The sequence below is a fragment of the Bos javanicus genome, chromosome 6 (assembly GCF_032452875.1).
Source record: "Bos javanicus breed banteng chromosome 6, ARS-OSU_banteng_1.0, whole genome shotgun sequence".
Taxonomy (NCBI): Eukaryota; Metazoa; Chordata; class Mammalia; order Artiodactyla; family Bovidae; genus Bos; species Bos javanicus.
The window spans coordinates 97,558,742-97,578,723 of record NC_083873.1 but is presented as its reverse complement, the minus strand read 5'-3'; the positions used below and the strand labels follow the sequence as shown (position 1 = coordinate 97,578,723).

Genomic DNA, 19,982 nt, shown 5'->3' with positions numbered 1-19,982 from the left:
TCTTATCTTTAAAAAGGCAAAGAAAAATGTGGCCTCCTAGTACTCTTGCCTGGAAAATCCCATGGATGGAGGAGCCTGGTAGGCTGTGGTCCACAGGGTCTCTAAGAGTCAGTCATGACTGAGCGACTTCAAAGACTTCACTTTCATGCATTGGAGAAGGAAATGGCAACTCACTCCAGTGTTCTTGCCTAGAGAATCCCAGGGATGGGGGAGCCTGGTGGGCTGCCGTCTATGGGGTTGCACAGAGTCGGACACGACTGAAGTGACTTAGCAGCAGCAGCAGCTGGTAGGTACCACATTGATGCAACTCAGGGAAACAGTGGAACTTGTCCTTACTAGGAAATGTAAGTAAACTTTGTGTGGCACTTGCTTCTGTGACTGGAAGCACTGGGCCAGTTTATTTTAATGGTGTCAGGAAAGATGGGAAAAAGAGAACCACCTCTCAGGTAACACTGAGGCAGTGAAGAGACTTAATTGAATAGACCTATTCATTTTTTTTCTTTTAAAAATATTTGCAGTCAATATCTGAACTTACCAAGTCAGAACAGCTTATAAAACCAAACCAGGAACTATCCTTGTTGTCCAATGTCTAAGACTCTGTGCTCCCAGTGCTAGGGGCCCAGGTTCCATCCCTGGTCAGGGAACTAGATCCCACATGCCGCAGCTAAAGATCCCATGTGCCGCAACTAAGACCCGGTGCAGCCAAATAAAGAAATATTTTTTTAAAGAAATCACATTTTCATCTCTTGGCACCTCCAGGAATCATCTTCCAGCACAGAAACAATAGAGCACATCAGTGTTTTTTCTATTGCGGGTTCTTTTGGTCACATTATCAGCTAGGTATGGGCTAAGGAAAGACAGGTTATTTTGGACAAAATGGGACTTAGAGTCCCATTCTTTGGGTGTGTATAACACAGCCCCTTGTGATTACAGAGTGGAGGTGACAAATAGATTCAAGGGGTTAGATTTCACAGACAGAGTGCCTGAAGAACTCCTGATGGGCACAGTAGGTAACAGTTACCTCCTTTACGACAGGAGGCTTGTAACACTGTACAGGAGGCAGTGACCAAAACCATCCCAAAGAAAAAGAAACACAAGAAGGCAAAATAGTTGTCTGAGGAAGCTTTACAAATAGCTGAGGAAAGAAGAGAAGCAAAAGGCAAAGGAGAAAAGGAAAGATATATCCATCTGAATGCAGAGTTCCCAAAGAATAGCAAGGAGAGATAAGAAGGCCTTCTTAAATGAACAATGAAAAGAAATAAAGGAAAAATATAGAATGGGAAAGACTAGATATCTCTTCGAGAAAACTGGAGTTATCAAGAGAACATTTCTTGCAAGAAGGGGCATGATAAAGGACAGAAACAGTAAGGACCTAACAGAAGCAGAAGAGATTAAGAAGTGGCAAGAATACATAGAAGAACTAAACAAAAAAGGTCTTAATGACCTGGATAACCACAATAGTGTGGTCGCTCACCTAGAGCCGGACATCCTAGAGTGTGAGGCCAAGTGGGCCTTAGGAAGCATAACTATAAGCAAAGCTAGTGGAGGTGACGGAATTCCAGCTGAGCTATTTCAAATCCTAAAAGATGATGCTGTTAAAGTGCTGCATTCAATATGTCAGCAAATTTGGAAAACTCATCAGTGGCCACAAGACTGGAAAAAGTCCATTTTCATTCCAGTCCCTTAAAAGGGCAATGCCAAAGAATGTTCAAACTACCAGTTGTGCTAATTTCACATGTTAGTAAGGTGATGCTCAAAGTCCTTCAAGCTAGGCTTCACAGTATGTAAACTCAGAACTTCCAGATGTGTAAGCTGGTTTCAAACAGGCAGAGGAGCCAGAGATCAAATTGCCAACATTCATTGGCTCATGGAGAAAGCAAGGGCATTCTAGAAAAATGGCTACTTCTGCTTCACTGACTATGCTAAAGCCTTTGACTGTGTGGATTACATCAAACTGTGGAAAATTCTTAAATGGGAATACCAGACCACCTTACCTGCCTCCTGAGAAACCTGTATGTGGGTATCTTGTGCTTAGTCACTCAGTTGTGTCTGACTCTTTGCACCCCGTGGACTATCAGGCAACAATTAGAACTGGACATGGAACAACTGACTGGTTCAAAATTGGGAAAGGAGTATGACAAGGCTGTATACTGTCACCCTGCTTATTTAACTTCTATGCAGAATACATCATGTGAAATCCTGGGCTGGATGAGTCACAAACTGGAATCAAGATTACTGGGAGAAATATCAACAATCTCAGATATGCAGGTAGTACCACTCTAAAGGCAGAAAGTGAAGAGGAACTAAAGAACCTCTTGATCAGGGTGAAAGAGGCAAGAGAAAAGGCTGGCTTGAAACTCAACATTAAAAAAACTAAGATCATGGCATCTGGTCCCATCACTTCATGGCAAATAGAAGGGGAAAAAGTGACAGATTTTCTTTTCTTGAGCTCCAAAATCACTGCAGACGGTGACTGCAGCCATGAAATTTAAAGACGCTTGCTCCTTGTAAGGAAAGCTGTGACAAACCAAGACAGTGAATTAAAAAGCAGAGGCATCACTTTGCTGACAAAGGTCCATATAGTCAAGGATGTGAGGACTGGACCATAAAGAAACACTGAGCACCAAGGAAGGATTGATGCTTTCAAATTGTGATGCTGGAGAAGATTCTTGAGGGTTCCTTGGACTGCAAGGAGATCAAACCTATCAATCCTAAAGGAAATCAGTCCTGAATATTTATTGGAAGGACTGATGCTGAGGCTGAAACTCCAGTACTTTGGCCACCTGATGCGAAGAGCCAACTCATTGGAAAAGATCCTGATGCTGGGAAAAATTGAAGGGGCCGGCAGAGGGTGAGATGGTTAGATAGAATCACCAACTCAATGGGCATGAGTTTGAGCAAACTCTGGAGATGGTGGAGGACAGAGGAGCCTGGTGTGCTACAGTCCATGGGGTCACAGAGAATCAGACAGGACTTAGTGACTGAACAGCAACAACAGAGTTGTTCAGTTACCAGGTTCAGTTACCACAGTTGTTCTCTTCCTAGGGAAAGAGAAAGAGGGAAAAGGATCAAGATACATGAGATGGGGCACTGGTAGATTAACAAAACCAGAAAGTGGTGGTTGCTCAGTTGCATCCTACTCTTTGCGATCCCATGAACTGTAGTAGCCAGGTTCCTCTGTCCATGGAATTCTCCAGGCAAGAATACCAGAGTGGGTAGCCATTTCCTTCTCCAGGGGATCTTCCCTACCCAGCAATTGAACCCAAATCTCCAGCATTGCAGGCAGATTCTTTACCATCTGAGCCACCACAAAACTGAAGCTGGTCCTAAAAGAGCTTTTTACTTTGATCTTCTGGCCTCCATGGTAACTCAAAAGTGGGTAGGGAGGTGAAGGAAGGAAGGGGGCTTCCACTGTCTACACACATATACCTCACTGCTGTCCTTAAGCTCGTATTCATCAATTGCCAAAGAACCTAGTGACGTTGGGATATATTATGGCTGAAGTAGATGTTCTTCATTGTAAGAATCTTCTTTGTGACGTATTACTAGGTCAGAAGACTGATTTAGCTCATCACCTATTTCTTGACTCCTGTCAAAGTGATTTTGGGAGTCTAATCCAATTGAATAAGACAGTAAAGATCTATAGTTTTAAAGACATAACTAGGTCACAGATTTCTATCTAAAACTATACATATTTCAGAAAAAACTACAGGAGGAGATCTTCTATATTAAGCACTAAACAGAGAGTTCTTAGGCTTGACATCGGAATGATGATCCACACAAGGAAAACTTGGTAAGTTAGAACTTATCAAAATTGAAAAAGACTTTCTTTTAAATACATGGTCCTGGATATTTACATGCAAAAAAAAGATGAAGTTATCTTGTACCACATACAGAAATTAAATCAAGATATAGCAAAGATCTGAATAGGCAGCGATAAAACCATAAAACATTTAGAATAAAGCATAAGGAGGAGGTATCATGACACTGGATTTGACAGTGGTTTCTTGGATGGAACACCAAAACCACAGGCAACAGCAATAACAAAATAGATAAACTGGACTTCATGAAAATTTAAAACTTCTGTGCATCAAAGGTCACTATCAATAAAGTGAAAAGGCAACTCACATAATGGGAGAAAATTTTGTAAGTCATATATCTGATAAGGGATTAATGTTTAGAATATATAAAGAACTCCTACAACTCAACAATTTAAAAAGATTTTTAAATGTGCAGAAGACATGAATAGACTTTTCTCCAAAGAAGAGATACAAATGGCCAGTAAGCAAATGAAAAGATGCTCAACATCACTAATCATTAGGGAAATGCAAATCAAACCCACAGTTAGATACCACTTCACACCCATTTGGAGAAGGAAATGGCAATCCATTCCAGTATTCTGGCCTGGAGAATTCCATAAACTGTATAGTCCATGGGGTTGCAAAGAGTCAGATATGACTTAGCAACTTTCACTTCACTTCACACCCATTAGGTTGGCTACTATCAAGAAACCAGAAAATAGCCAGAGTTGGTGAGGATATGGAGAAATTGGAACTCTTGTGTATCACTGGTGTGGGTGTAAAATGGTGTGGCTGTCATGAGGGGTCCTCAAAAAATTAAACATAGAATTACCATGTGACCAATTTCATTCCTAGGTATATACCCCAAAGAATTGAAAACAGGGACATGAGTTTGTTTATATGTAATATATAGCAGCATCATTCACAGCAGCCAAAAAGTGGAAGCAACCCACGTGTCCATTGATAGATGAATGGACAGACAAAATATGGTGTGTGTGTATATACATCCAATGGGGTGTTATTCAGCCTTAGAGAGAAATGAAGCTCTGATACACACCACATCAGGGATGAACATTAAGGACTTTATACTAAATGAAGTAAGCCAGACACAAAAGGACGAATATTGTATGATTTCACTCATATGAGGTAGCTATACTAGTAAAAATCATAGAAATAGAAAGTACAATGGTGGGTACCAGGGGCTGGGGCAGGAGGAAAGAGGGTTATTGTTTAACAGGTATATAGTTCCAGTTTGGGAAGATGAAAAAATTGTGGAGATGAATAGTGGTGATAGTTACGTAATGATATGAAGGTACTTAAAAAGTTCTGGAGATGAATACTGGTGATGGTTACATAATGATATGAAGGTCAGTTCAGTCAGTCCGTTCAGTCACTCAGTTGTGTCCGACTCTTTGCAACCCCATGAATTGCAGCACGCCAGGCCTCCCTGTCCATCACCATCTCCTGGAGTTCGCTCAAACTCACATCCATCGAGTCGGTGATGCCATCCAGCCATTTCATCCTCTGTCGTCCCCTTCTCCTCCTGCCCCCAATCCCTCCCAGCATCAGAGTCTTTTCCAATGACTCAACTTTTCTCATGAGGTGGCCAAAGTATTGGAGTTTCAGCTTTAGCGTCATTCCTTCCAAAGAACACTCAGGACTGATCTCCTTTAGAATGGACTGGTTGTATCGCCTTGCAGTCCAAGGGACTCTCAAGAGTCTTCTCCAACACCACAGTTCAAAAGCATCAATTCTTTGGTGCTCAGCTTTCTTCACAGTCCAACTCTCACATCCATACATGACCACTGGAAAAACCATAGCCTTGACTAGACGAACCTTTGTTGGCAAAGTAATGTCTCTGCTTTTGAATATGCTATCTAGGTTGGTCATAACTTTCCTTCCAAGGAGTAAGAGTCTTTTAATTTCATGACTGCAATCACCATCTGCAGTGATTTTGGAGCCCCCAAAAATAAAGTCAGCCACTGTTTCCCCATCTATTTCCCATGAAGTGATGGGGCCAGATGCCATGATCTTCATTTTCTTAATATTGAGCTTTAAGCCAACTTTTTCACTCTCCTCTTTCACTTTCAGGTTCTTAATGCCATTGAATAGTACACTTACAATGATTAAAATGGTTAAAAAAAATTAGTGTTATGTATATTTTACCATACATACATAAAAAAACTTAAAATAATTCTTTAATAAGAGATTTTGTTCAAGGGAACGGAGATGCTACAGCCTTGAAGGTTTCCAAACCATGTATCCTCCCAAAAAAGATTAGTATCTAGACTATATGAAGATCTCTCAAACTGTTTTTTTTTTTCAACTGTTAAAAAAAGAAATCCAAATTGAAAATGGGTAAAAAGAATAGACATTTCACTGAAGAGGACATCCAGATGGCAAACAAGCACAGAGAAAGATATTCAACATCACTAGCACCAGGGAAATGCAAATTAAAACTACAATGAAATATCAAATATATAACTATCAGAATGGGTAACATAAAAAATAGTGACAGCACTGGCTAACACCAGTTATTTAATGATAACACCAGATAGTGATATCACCAGTACTGATAATGATATGAAGACCTTGGATCAATCATACATTGTTAGTAAGAATATAAAATGGTACAGCTGCTCTGGAAACAGTTTGACCAAGTCCTTAAACTAAACATGTAGGACTTCCCTGGTAATACAGTGAATAAGAATCCACCTGCCAACGCAGGGGACATAGGTTCGATCCCTAGTCTGGGAAGATCCCATATGCCGCAGAGCAGCTAAGCCCGTGCACCATAGCTACTGAGCTCGTGCTCTGGAGCCTGTGTTCTGCAACTACTGAAGCCCGTGTGCCTAGATCCTGTGCTCCGAAACAAGAGAAGCCACCGCAGCACAACTAGAGAGTAGCCCTCATTCGCTGAAACTAGAGAAGAGCCTGAGCATAGCAACAAAAACCCAGCACAACCAAAAATAAAATTAAAATAAATATATCATTTTTAAGAAAGAACTAAACGCTTATTAGCTTTGCACAGTGGCAGTTTTGTAGGCAATGAGGTTTATCCAAGGTGTGATTATTGCTAATTGAAAACTTTTCCCAATACCCTACCATGATGACTTGAAATATAGTCTGCAATGGCAATTTTTGACAGTCTCATGGAGACCGAATTTTTTTTTTTAAAGGCTAGACATGTATTATCAAATGACCCAGAAATTGCAATCTTGGGTGTTTATTCCGAGAAATAAAAATTTATGTTTGCACAAACACCTGTAAACTAATGTTCATAGCTTCTTGATTTGCAATGGCCAAAAACTTGAAATAAACCAGGTGTCTTGTAGGGGTGAATAAACACACTTGGTCCATCCATACCATGGAATACTACCCAGTAATAAAAGGTACCAAACCATTGATCAACACAAACCTTAGATGGTCTCTGGGGAATTATGCTGAGTTAAAAAAATAAAAGTCAGTCCTAAAGGCTCCATTCTACATGATCCCATTTGTATAATATTGTTGAAATGATAAAATTATAGAATTGGAGAACAGATTAATGAGTGCCAGAGATCATTAAGAAGGCTGTGGAGGAGAGAAGTGGGTGTGGTTATGAAAGGGTGGCACTAGGGCTCTTTGAGGTGATGGAAACTGTCCTGTGCCTTGACTGTAGTGGTAGTCATATGATCTACACATGTGAAATTGCATAAACTAAATACACAGAGTGAAAAAGCTGGCTTAAAACTCAACATTAAAACAAAACACTAAGATCATGGCATCTGGTCCTATCACTTCATGGCAAATAGATTGGGAAAAAGTGGAAATGGTGACAGACTTTATTTTTGGGGGTTCCAAAATCACTGCAGTTGGTGACTGCAGCCATGAAATTAAAAGACGCTTGCTCCTTGGAAGAAAAGCTATGAGAAACCTTGGCAGTGTGTTAAAAACAGAGACATTACTTTGCTGACAAAGGTCTGTCTAGTCAAAGCTATGGTTTTTCCAGTAGTTATGTATGGATGTGAGAACTGGACCATAAAGAAGGCTGAGTACCGAAGAACTGATGCTTTCAAACTGTGGTCCTGGAGAAGACTTGAGAATCCCTTGGACAGAAAAGAGATCAAACTAGTCAATCTTAAAGGAAATCCACCCTGAATATTCACTGAAAGGACTGATGCTGTAGCTGAAGCTCCAATACTTTGGTCACATGATGTGAAGAACCAACTCACTGGAAAAGACCCTGATGCTGGGAAGGAATGAAGGCAGGAGGAGAATGGGATGACAAAAGATGAGATGATTGGATGGCATCACCGACTCAATGGACAAGAGTTTGAGCAAACTCTGGGAGATGGTGAAGGACAGGGAAGCCTGGCGTGCTGCAGTCTATGGGGTCACAAAGAGTCAGACACGACTGAGTGACTGAACAACAACAAAATACACATACACAGAAAGGAGAGCATGTAAAGCTCATGGAATCTGAATAAAGTGAAAACATTGTATCAGTGTCAGTATCTTGGTGTTGATATTGTACTGTGGTTATACAGGATGGGGATAAAGAGTGAAGGATATACAGGATCACTTTATTCTTTCTTACAACTGCCCGTGAACTTGGAATTTTCTAAAACAAACAAAAAACATAACCAAAGTAAACATTATGAAGAAGCACAAAGTAGTTCCATTAGGAGCTAATAAAACAATTATCCATAAACTTATTCTTATCACCTCCCAAGGCATCTCTTTGGTTAAGAAAGGGAAATTTTCATTTCTCATTAGACAAAGGATACAGTCTGGTTTTTTCCTAATTTGAACATAAAGTTTTCCTGTGAGAATTAAGCTAGTAAAAATAGAACATTTCAGGAGAGTAGCCATTAGCCACCTTAACTGCTTTCAAAACAAAATAAGAAAAGCAATGCTTACTTAAAGATAACCAAAGAGTAAACACTTAGAAAGGTGGGCCCTGAATATATATGTAAGGAAAAGGTATTAACTAGCTTTTGGAAAGTCATCTGAAGAAAGAAACTATTACTACCAGGAAGGGTGTCTGTATTGTCCTAGACAAGTATGAGCCCAGAGCAGAAAGCATTAACCCGTCCTCAGCCCAGCCCTGGAGGGAGAGTACTTTGTCCTTATAGGAGCACTGGCCTGCGTGGCAGTTAGAGTTGACAGAGATGCCACTTACAGAATATGCATTATGTATGAGGTACTTTACCTGCCTTGTCATTAATGCTCCGAACAACCCTACAGAATAGTATCTCCATAATGAAACTAAGGCTTAAGAGATGAAATAACAGGACTTCCCTGGTGGTCCAGTGGTTAAAACGTCACTTTCCAATGCAGTGGGCATGAGTTCGATCCCTGGTTGGAAAAACCAAGGTCCTGCGTGCCTTGGAGTATGACCAAAATTTTAAAACGAGAGAGACGGAAAAACTCGCCAGAGATCACACGGCTACAGAATGGCAGGCCTGGGCTTCAGTCCCCTGCCTGGCCATGCCACCTCCTGCCCACCGTACTGCCTCTCTCGAAAGGCAGTGAGCGCACAAAGCTATTGTGCTTGATGCCATAGTCCTAGAATCGTCCTGGTAACTCTCTTCGCTCTTCTCTCTTGCAAGTTTTGATTTCTCATGCAGATGTTCCTAAAAGGGGATCCAGTGCGAGTGTCTGTCCTTCTGGCAGTTGTGTTTCTCACTGCACATGAATCGGTTGACATTGTAATTTTGTCACCAGTCCATTTTGAAAATGGTTAATAGGCATGCATTCTTCTATGGCTGATAATTCTGGGTATACTGGAGAATTCTGTTACTGTAAAAATATAAGATACTGAACTTGGGTTAACTTCCAAAGTATTCCACCACCCTGTGGGGCCTCAGAATTCAGTCTTCAAGATGGAGAGATGGTGTTACTGATTTAAGGAACTGTCCCAGGCTGACAGCATCAGTTATTGGCAAAGCTAAGGTTGAGAACTAGGTCTCCTACCTGTTACTCTGGTGTAACCATTTCAGCTCTACTTATCCTGACGAAGCACCCTATTTCAGGGGCAGATCCAGAAAAATGGATTTATATGCTCAATTAACATCCTTATTTTCTGTACTCCCTCTGCATTTTGAGTACTGGTGGAATTATTTTTATTAGCATTATTTGTAGCTTTATTATGAGCCCACAATATTCTGTACATAATGAATGGATACTGAAAAACTGTATTGTGAATATTTAAAATGTTCTTCATTTTTCACATTATATCAATTGGATAGCTGTGCACCACTGGCTTATAGAACAGCTTTTATATATTACACAGACTGCTACCCATAAATAGTTGTATTCATCAGAGTATTTCCACCACCCGTTATAGTACCTCTCACAAGTAGGTTGTCAATAGTTATGAACAGGTTTGGATTGGATTCGATTGAATTAAATTGATTGAAAGTGGCTCTAATGTGTTTCAACTTCTAGATTCTGTAATTTATTTAACACCCCTACTCAGATAGGTGTTCAGACAACAGCATGATTGTTCACTGACACAGTGTTAGGTCCAGCTGTCTGTGCCTTAGTGTGAAAGACGTACCGAATCAGGTAGGTCAGTTCTGAGAACTAAGATCTTCTGAGTCCTTGCAGGTTAGCAGCCTAGAAGGGAAGAGAAGGTAAGTCACTTCAGTCGTGTCCGACTCTGTGCGACCCCATAGACGGCAGCCCACCAGGCTCCCCCGTCCCTGGGATTCTCCAGACAAGAACACTGGAGTGGGTTGCCATTTCCTTCTCCAATGCATGAAAGTGAAAAGTGAAAGTGAAGTCGCTCAGTCGTGTCCGACTCTTCGCGACCCCATGGACTGCAGCCCACTAGGCTCCTCTGCCCATGGGATTTTCCAGGCAAGAGTACTGGAGTAGGGTGCCATGGAAGTCTGGCTTCTCTCTCTGTTTTCAACACTCAGAAGAGCCAGGGAATCTCAGCACATGAAAGCAGGTATCATGGAGGTATCAGAAATGTGGCAGCGCTGGTTCAAACCCAGTAAGTAACTTTTTGTGGTTAATTATAAAACCCGAAATACTAATAATGAGCAGTGATATTTCCTTGTGAAAGTGTTAGTTGCTCAGTTGTGTCTGACCCTTTGCGACCCTGTGGGCTGTAGCCAGCCAGGCTCCTCTGTCCTTGGGAATTCCCAGGCAAGAATACTAGAGTGGGTAGCCACTACCTTCTCCAGGGGATCTTCCCAATCCAGGGACTGAACCTGGGTCTCCCGCATTGCAGGCAGATTCCTTACTGTCTGAGTCATCCACTCTTACTACTGGGAGACTTTTAGTTGTCATCATGTCTTCTGTACAGTGTTGCTAAAGCAGGCGAGATGATGGTTGTTGAAATTTCCATTACTTTCTTCTAGTTCAAACAAGAGACCTGCATTCAGAGCTTTTAGCTCCCTGTGAACATATCCTTCCTTGCCAAACAAAAATGATAGCCACTGTTAGAGGTTCATTTAATCACATTATCCTGTTTGTCAGGTCACCTGTGGATGTCACTTAGGACATTTTAGTTTCTTGGAAAAAGCTTTCCTTTTTGCCTTAAGGATTGTTGGCATCCAGTGTCTCAAATCAGTTTCGTCTGATAGCTTTGGGCAAAGAAGGAAACTGATAATTAGTTACTTCTTTCTGTTCTATACCAATAACTGTTCACAGATATATCTGAAGCTTCTGGTTTTCGTTTCATTTTTGTGGAGAATTTTTTGTTCACATATTTTTCCTTTAAAATACAATATCCAAAATGCCTGACATCTGTATTCTTTTTCATTGTGTTGGTTGAAGCAAATTGAAAGTTATCCACACACATTGTTTTCTAGAGCATTCATCTTCAGAATCTTCTGAGATGGTTGCTCAATAACATGTCATGAGGAAAGTCCAGATTTGCAAAGCATTTGTCATTTCTTTCTGTGCTGCTAATTTGTTTAGTAACCATTTCTCACACTCTTGTCTGCCAAGTTGCAGACATATGTACAAGCCAGGTCCATAGATCTATAAATCCATAAATGTTAATAATAGTACTAGGACTTACTGGTGGTCTGGTGGTTGAGACTCTGCACTTCTGATAAAGGGGGCATGGGTTTGATCCCTGGTCAGGGAACTAAGATCCCACATGCCACGCAGCCAATAAATAAATAAAAAGATGATGAATGTAGATAGTTTCAAAATGTCAGATTACTAGAAAACTATGTTAGGGACTTCCCTGGTCATCCAGTGGCTAAGACCCCATGCTCTCCATGCAGAGGGCCAGGGTTCAATCCCTGCTCAGGAACTCGATCCTACCTTCTGCAGCTAAGTGTCTGCATAACTCAACTAAAGATCCCACATGCTGCAAGGAAGATCAAAGACCATACATGCCACAACTGAGACCTAGTACATCCAAATAAATACATAAACATTTTAAAAAAGAAAACTATGTTAAGTAATATTAATAGCACTAAAAGTAGGTTGTATGCCTTTGGTATCTAGATTTTCTCTGAAAGTCCTAACCCAAACTCTTTGGTCCTTTCTTGAATACACTGATGCTTGTATAAGGATGCACATCCTTAGGAGAAATTTTCCATCAATTCTCAACTAAAATTCTGGAATATTTAAGGTAATGATAGAAAACAGTCTAACATGTTACTTGCTCAAGGGATTTCCTGCGTGTGTAGTTGACAGTAATGATGCTCATTTGAATCTTTGTTTCATAAACTATGCTTTTGTTTTTTTTTTTCCATTAAAGTAAGCTTCCTTTCTATCTTGAAAGGGTGAGACCAAGTTTTGCCTTAGTTATTAACACTTGTTGATTTTATTTCAGGGGCACAGGCATCAGGCATGGATGGGAAGAAATGCAGTGTATGGATGTTTTTACCTCTTGTTTTTACCGTGTTTACATCTGCTGGGTTGTGGATAGTGTGAGTATTCTCTTATTTAAGGACTCAGGTGTAATGTAGATAAAAAAGTAAAGTCTTGATAGTACAGCCCCCCTTTTCTGTGTCTGCAGGCTCCACACCCTCAGAGTCAACCAACTCCTAATCAAAAATATTCAGGAAAAAAAAATTCCAGAAAGTTCCAAAAAGCAAAACTTGAATATGCTGCTCTCTGGCAACTATTTATATAGCATTTTACTTTATCTTTACAACTATTGTATTAAGTGTCAACCAATAACTTAGAAATGAAAGTGTACAGGAGGATGTGCAGAGAGTACAGGTGACCCTTAACCAGCAGTACTTTGAACTGTGAGAGTCCACTTATACGTGGATTTTTTTTTCAATAAATACTACAGTACTATGTGGTCCATGGTTGGTTGAGTTTGAGGATGTGGAGCTGACTACAGGACGTGAGAATCCACAGATTCTGGTATCCACTGCTTCTCCTGGAACCAGTCCCCTGCAAATACAGATGGACAACTGTATATGTCATATTCTCGTGAATGTATTTGTAAATACTTTAAAATAATGTTTGCTAACTCAGCCTTGCTGAAGTCCCCATTTCCCTTTCTTTATTCTATCACCCAAAGTAAATAATAAGTATGAGTAATAAATTTTGCAAAGCATATATTGCATACTGGTGATATGGACTCATTATTTGCAAGATTTACTAATTTGATGCTAACGTGCTACAGATTTGGGCTTCCCAGGTGATGCAGTTGGAGAAGGCAATGGCGCCCCACTCCAGCACTCTTGCCTGGAAAATCCCATGGATGGAGGAGCCTGGTGGGCTGCAGTCCATGGGGTCACTAAGAGTCGGACATGACTGAGCGACTTCACTTTCACTTTTCACTTTCATGCATTGGAGAAGGAAATGGCAACCCACTCCAGTGTTCTTGCCTGGAGAATCCCAGGGACGGGAGAGCCTGGTTGGGCTGCTTGTCTCTGGGGTTGCAGAGTCGGACACGACTGAAGCAACTTAGCAGCAGCAGCAGCAGCAGGTGATGCAGTGGTAAAAAATCTGCCTGCCAATGCAGAAGACTCAAGAAATGATGGTTCAGTCCCTGGGTGGAGGAGATTCCCTGGAGAAGGAAATGGCAACCCTCTCCAGTATTCTTGCCTGGAAAACTTCATGGACAGAGGAGCCTGGCGGACTACAGTCCATGGAGTCACAAAGAGTCGGACTCAACTGAGCACACATACATACGTATATTCGAACATTTGCTTGTTTAACGTCATCAAATATATGGACGTCCTTATTCTCGATGACTGTTAAACAAGCAAATATGATTTAATGTGGTTAGTCCAGTAATATTGGGAAACAGATAATTCTTTTTTTTAATTTCTTTGCTTTATAAAGTTTATTGTTTTTTCTTCATAGATACTTCATAGCTGTGGAAGATGACAAAATTTTCCCATTAAATTCAGCTGAAAGGTAAAGTTTATCTCTGGGTAACCCTTTGTTCATCAGTAGATTTAGCAAAACTTTGCCACTGGTAAAGTTAAACTATGCAAAAGTAACTGTGTGTTAACCTGAGCTTCTGGGTTTTTTCTGTCATCCAGGAAACCTGGTGTGAAGCACGCACCATATATAAGGTAACTTGATCATTCTCTTCTGATCTGCTGTATCTTAGGCAACGTTAGCAGGGTGTATCACTTCTGACTATTAGGACAAAGTAGCCTAGACTGGGTGGCTTACAAACATCAGAAATCTATTTCTCACATCTCTGCAGGCGGAAGTCCAAGATCAGGGTGCCAGCGTGGTCAGGGTCTGATGAGAACCTCTTCCGGTTTCAGCCTGCTGCGTTCTCATTGTGTCCACACATGGCGGAAAGAGGACTAGAGGGCTCCCTGGGGCCCTTTTATAAGGGCACTAACCCCATTCACTGGGGCTCTACTTTCATCACTTAATCACCTCCCAAAGGCCCCGCCTCCTAATACCATCACGTGGGATGTTAGGATTTCAGCATATGAATTTTGAGGGGACATAGACATTCAGTCCATTGCAAACAGTCATAGATTTTACTATAGAAATAATAAAACATTTCATATTTTTCAAGTATTGCAGGTGATGAACCTCCTGCAAGCTGTGTGTTTAGTCAAGTTATGAACATGGCAGCATTCCTAGGTAAGAAGAACATGAAGAATGCTTTACGTGCTTTGGGATATTTCTTTTTTATTTTAAATTCTCCAAAAACTCATATCAAAAGTATGGTGGGCTTAGTGGATACTTTAGTGTCATATCATGTCAGTATGCTAAAGAGGGCTTTTTTTGTTTTGAGGGTCCTTTTTTTTTCATAAATCCCTTTCACCTGCTTACCTTCCGTTTTCTTTTCCCTTTACCATCTTCAATCATTATAGCAAATTCTTGACTTTATTTCTTTTGCTGCATGAAATAATGTATTTCATGTGCCATAAAAATCCTGCATGAGACTATAATATTGTGCAATATGTTTTCTTTAAAAAGAATGCTTTATATATTCTTTCACGGGCAAGCATGAAAAATGCATAGGGTCTGAGATTAAATATTGATGTGTATAGACATCATCTTTCAGTCTAAAGGTTGGCATTATCATTAGGGTCATGCCCTCCCCTGTTCCTGTACACATATCAAGCTGGCAAATGGGAACACAGGTTTATAAAAAACAGAAAGAAACCTTTTGTACTCATGTCCGGCCCTAATTCCCTTTTCCTTTAGGGACTAAAGCTCTCATTTAATATCCTGTCCTCTTTGTTCTGTGAGTGCTTCTCTCCGGGGGCTGTGGGAACCAGCCATACTCTCTGTCTTCCTCCAAATCAGCCTTATTGTTGTTCAGTCGCTCAGCTATGTCTGACTCTTTGTGACCGCATGGACTGCAGCACACCAGGCTTCCCTGTCTTTCACCATCTCCCAGAGTTTGTTCAAACTCATGTCCATCGAGTCAGTGATGCCATCCAACCATCTCATCCTCTGTCGTCCCCTTCTCCTGCCCTCAATCTTTCCCAGCATCAGGGTCTTTTCCAATGAGTTGGCTCTTCCCGTCAGGTAGCCAAAGTATTGGAGCTTCAGCTTCAGCATCAGTCCTTCCAAATGGTTTAATCTTCTTGCAGTCCAAGGGACTCTCAAGAGTCTTCTCCAGCACCACAGTTCAAATTGCGGAGCTCATCTCCTCCAGGCCAAGGACTGCTCTGTGTCTTTCAACAGGTTGGGACTTCCCTGGTGGTCCAGTGGTTAAGACTCCATGCTTTCCATGCAGAGGGCACGGGTTTGATCCTGGGTCTGCGAATTAAGATCCCACATGCCATGCAGTGCACCCAAAAAAAGAAAAAAGTCAACCAATTATCAGCATTAGTATTTTGTTGGGTCCAGTCAGTGATGGCTAAATCCTTCAACAGCAGTTTTCTGAACATGGTCCTTTTGGATACTGAGACTTTCACTCCAAGTGAGAGCTCATGATGATGTTTATTACTGAGGGAGTATTTGACCTTTGTAGCACCTGTCCTCCAAAGAGGTGGCCTGTTATTTCAACTATTTATAACTCTCCTCCCCCTAAAAAATTTCTCTGGCTCTTACATGTTCTTTTTAAATTTTTGCTGTAGGAAAAGGGAAGTCCTATAAAATTCCCTGGAAAATCAAGGGAGATGGTTGGTCCAACCTGCACCACAGGCAGAATCTTAGTTGGTTCAGAAGGCAGAGAAACATGGGGAATGTTCCCTTGAGCCCCCAGGGGAAATGCTGGGCAGTCTGGTTTTGTCCTCACTGCCTTCAGTCTTCATGTTAGTCATTCAGTTGTGTCCAGCTCTTTGAGATCCCATGGACTGTAACCAGCCAGGCTCCTCTGTCCATGGAATTTTCCAGGCAAGAATACTAGAGTGGGTTGCCATTCCCTTCTCCAAGGGATCTATGTGACTCAAGGATTGAACCTGCGTCTCCTGCATAGGAACTCAGTACTCACTCTTTTTTCCTACTCTTCATACCACTCTTCTGAAAAGATGTAATAAATGTACTCATACTAAGGCATAAATGACCTCTAAGGAGATATTTGCATCTAATAGAACACAAAGTCCCAAGAATGACTCTGGACTTGCAGGATCAGAGACCTTTTCCAGTCCATCAGCAATCACACCACGTAGGCAGGTTGGTACCAACTCATACCATCATCCCCACGGAGCACAGCAATAACATTCCAGGCACAATGCTAAGTGCTTTGCAAACATTACCTCTTTTAATCATAACACACTGGAGACTTCCCTTACGAGGAAATGTCACAGGATGTCTGTCCGCCATGGGGCTTTAAAGAAACCAGTGAACATGTTAGAAGCCACATGTTACCCTTTGTATTCTTAAGACAAATTGATATGTCCCAATAGTCCTTAGCGCAGTATCTAAAATATGCCAGTTTTCCCAGCCCACAAATTTATCCCTTTACAAAGTTGATGATTAACTCAGTATAAAAGCAGTTCCAAAAACACAGTCATGAGAACAAGTTCCCCTCTTGCAGATGACATCTGTCAGCATCTGATTCTCCAGTCCTCCCCTGCTCCATCAAGAAGCAATTAGGTTTTTACTGGCTTTTGCTCTAAGGTATTGCAGCATCCGGTGTTTATTATATCTCATCACTTTTAGTGCCAGCTGGTAGACACAAAACTGAGTAAGATTAGTGTTCAGTGAGAGTGAACCATCTATTATTTACTTATCCAGGAGTGAAAATGAATCATTTTCCTAATAATTCTTGCCTTACACTGTGGTCGCTTTTGTCTCCCCAGGCCTGTCCCTTTTAGATCTCAGACTATCATTTCAGATGACATAACTAACTATAAGAAACAGCCTGCATGCTGTGTGTTCACTCAGTTGTGTCTGACTCTTTGTGACTCCATGGACTGTAGCCTGCCAGACTCTTCTGTCCATGGGATTTTCTAGGCAATAATACTGGAGTGGGTTGCCATTTCCTCCTCCAGCAGGTCTTCCTAACCCAGGGATCCAACCTGTGACTCCTGTGTCTCCTGCATGGTAGGCAGATTCTTTACTACTGAGCCATGGAAAAAGCCCTAAGAAACAACAAAGACCTCATCTAAGTCACTGCTTGTTGGCAGCCATATAGATTATAATTTACAACCTACAAATGCGTTGGTGTGGTATTTATTAAAATCAGTTAGCAAAAATCTTGTGGTTTTTTGATGGACTAATCAAAGATCCAACCGGTCCATTCTGAAGGAGATCAGCCCTGGGATTTCCTTGGAAGGAATGATGCTTAAGTTGAAACTCCAGTACTTTGGCCACCTCATGCGAAGAGTTGACTCATTGGAAAAGACTCTGATGCTGGGAGAGATTGGGGGCAGGAGGAGAAGGGGACGACAGAGGATGAGATGGCTGGATGGCATCACTGACTCGATGGATGTGGGTCTGAGTGAACTCCGGGAGTTGGTGATGGACAGGGAGGCCTGGTGTGCTGCAATTCATGGGGTCACAAAGAGTCAAACACAACTGACAGACTGAACTGAACTGAACTGAATCAAAGATCAAATAACTGCTCAGTGATTTTCTTCACAGAATTATTTATATTGTTTGTTCTAAATCTGTGCTTTTATAATCTAAGATACATTTCTTTTCTAAAAAATTAATGTATATATTTTAATTGGAGGCTAATTACTTTACAATATTGTGGTGGTTTTTGCCATACATTGACATGAATCACCCATGGGTGTACATGTGTTCCCCATCCTGAACCCCCCTCCCACGTTCCTCCCCATCCCATCCCTCAGGGTCATCCCAGTGCACCAGCCCTGAGCACCCTGTCTCATGCATCGAACCTGGACTGGTGATGTATTTCACATATGACAATATACATGTTTCACTGCTATTCTCTCAGATCATCCCACCCTCGCCTTCTCCCACAGAGTTCTTTACATCTGCATCTCTTTTGCTGTAAGACACATTTCTTAATAGAAATATTTCTGCCCTGGAGAGGTTGTGAGGATAAAGTTAATAGCTGAATGATTTTGGTCACCTAACAGCAGCCTCTCTCCCTCCTTCAGCCAAAATATATTGATTGTTATGTTCTACTGCTGTCATAAATAGGTATTATTGGTGCATAAACAGCAAAACTAAACAAAATGAAGAAGAATTTGGCCAGGCACCAGTCTACAACTGCAATGAAGAGCTGCTATTTTGGGTTTGAACTTGAAGAACCCTATCAGCTTCAAAATAAAAAATTTAACAAAGAAAATAGGCAATTACTCTCTAATATTTGTATTTTTTAACACAGAGATAAATTAAAAAGAGCATCTGTATAGCAGATGTATAGCTAAGAACTGCTGTAAGTATCAAAAACCACAGATGGGTGGGTTTTTTTAAATCTTTTCTAAAACTGTAAGTAAAATTTTAAAAATCTAAGGAAACTTTAAAATGATCTGTTGAACAGAATGTTAATGTGGTAAAAATTGGTTTGCACATGTAAAGATAGCTTTGAAATTGCCCTACTGCCCAGAAGACCCTTTCAAGAAGCTGTAATTAAATCACTACTTGGTTGTAAGTGGACTTCATAACAGATAGTCTGAATCTGCCTCCATTTAAACCTTTTAATAAAACTGTTAACAGACCAGAAACTTTGTTATTTCCACAACCATAAAATTTCAACTAGATCTTATTTTAAAAGGAAAGTATGCCTTGTCTCAGTTGATTTTTTTTTTTTAAAGATTTGTTTATTTATTGCCTGTGCTGGGTCTTTGTTGCTGCTCTGGCTTTTTCTCTAGTTGTAGTGAGTAGGAGCTACTCTCTCGTGTGGGTGGGCTTCTCATTGCAGTGGCTTCTTCTGTTACAGAGCACAGATTCTAGGTCCATGGTCTTCAGGAGTTGCAGTATGTAGGCTCAGTAGTTATGACACAGAGGCTCAGTTGCCCCATGGCATGTGGGATCTTCCCAGACCAGGGATCAAACTGGTATTCCTTGCATGCAAGGAGTATTCTTAACCACTGGACCACCAGGGAAGCCCTCAGCTGATTTATAATGGAGTTAATAGGTGAAAAGGGCAAAATGTGGTGTTTGGAATGCAATTCTGGAAGTTAGTCATTTTGGGTTGATTCCTGTCTTCAGGAAGGTTTCTGCTTCCTGTTTAATTTCATTATCTGTTCTTGATGAAATGATTTACCATGCAGATTACAAATGAGAAGGCTAAAATAACTGGAGCCAGGGGGATGGTACACGTCCAGAGTTCGCGCGAGAAACGAGGAACACAAAGAGAGACAGTAACTGTGTCCCTGGGAGTACAGTGGCACCAACTACGTGGATGGCCAACGTGAAGAG

At 41.1% G+C, this 19,982-nt stretch overlaps 1 protein-coding gene, 1 long non-coding RNA gene and 1 other non-coding gene across 5 annotated transcripts in view; all 3 read left to right on the top strand.

Annotated features, from left to right (window-relative positions):
- LOC133249781 (uncharacterized) overlaps positions 1-19,982 on the top strand; it is a 419,931-nt gene that overhangs the window by 111,950 nt on the left and 287,999 nt on the right. The window lies entirely within an intron of this gene.
- The window catches only part of TMEM150C (transmembrane protein 150C), a 112,113-nt gene that overhangs the window by 81,074 nt on the left and 11,057 nt on the right, over positions 1-19,982 (top strand). For all 3 annotated transcript variants that reach the window (XM_061420603.1, XM_061420604.1, XM_061420605.1), the window contains exons 2-5: positions 12,589-12,685; positions 14,082-14,135; positions 14,264-14,296; positions 14,761-14,828. In XM_061420603.1, coding sequence (XP_061276587.1) covers positions 12,606-12,685; positions 14,082-14,135; positions 14,264-14,296; positions 14,761-14,828 — 235 coding nt within the window. In that variant the 5' untranslated portion in view covers positions 12,589-12,605. The remainder of the gene's footprint in view (positions 1-12,588; positions 12,686-14,081; positions 14,136-14,263; positions 14,297-14,760; positions 14,829-19,982) is intronic.
- LOC133250155 (U4 spliceosomal RNA) lies at positions 6,820-6,959 on the top strand. Its single transcript, XR_009737259.1, has one exon. It is a non-coding gene; the product is annotated as a U4 spliceosomal RNA (small nuclear RNA).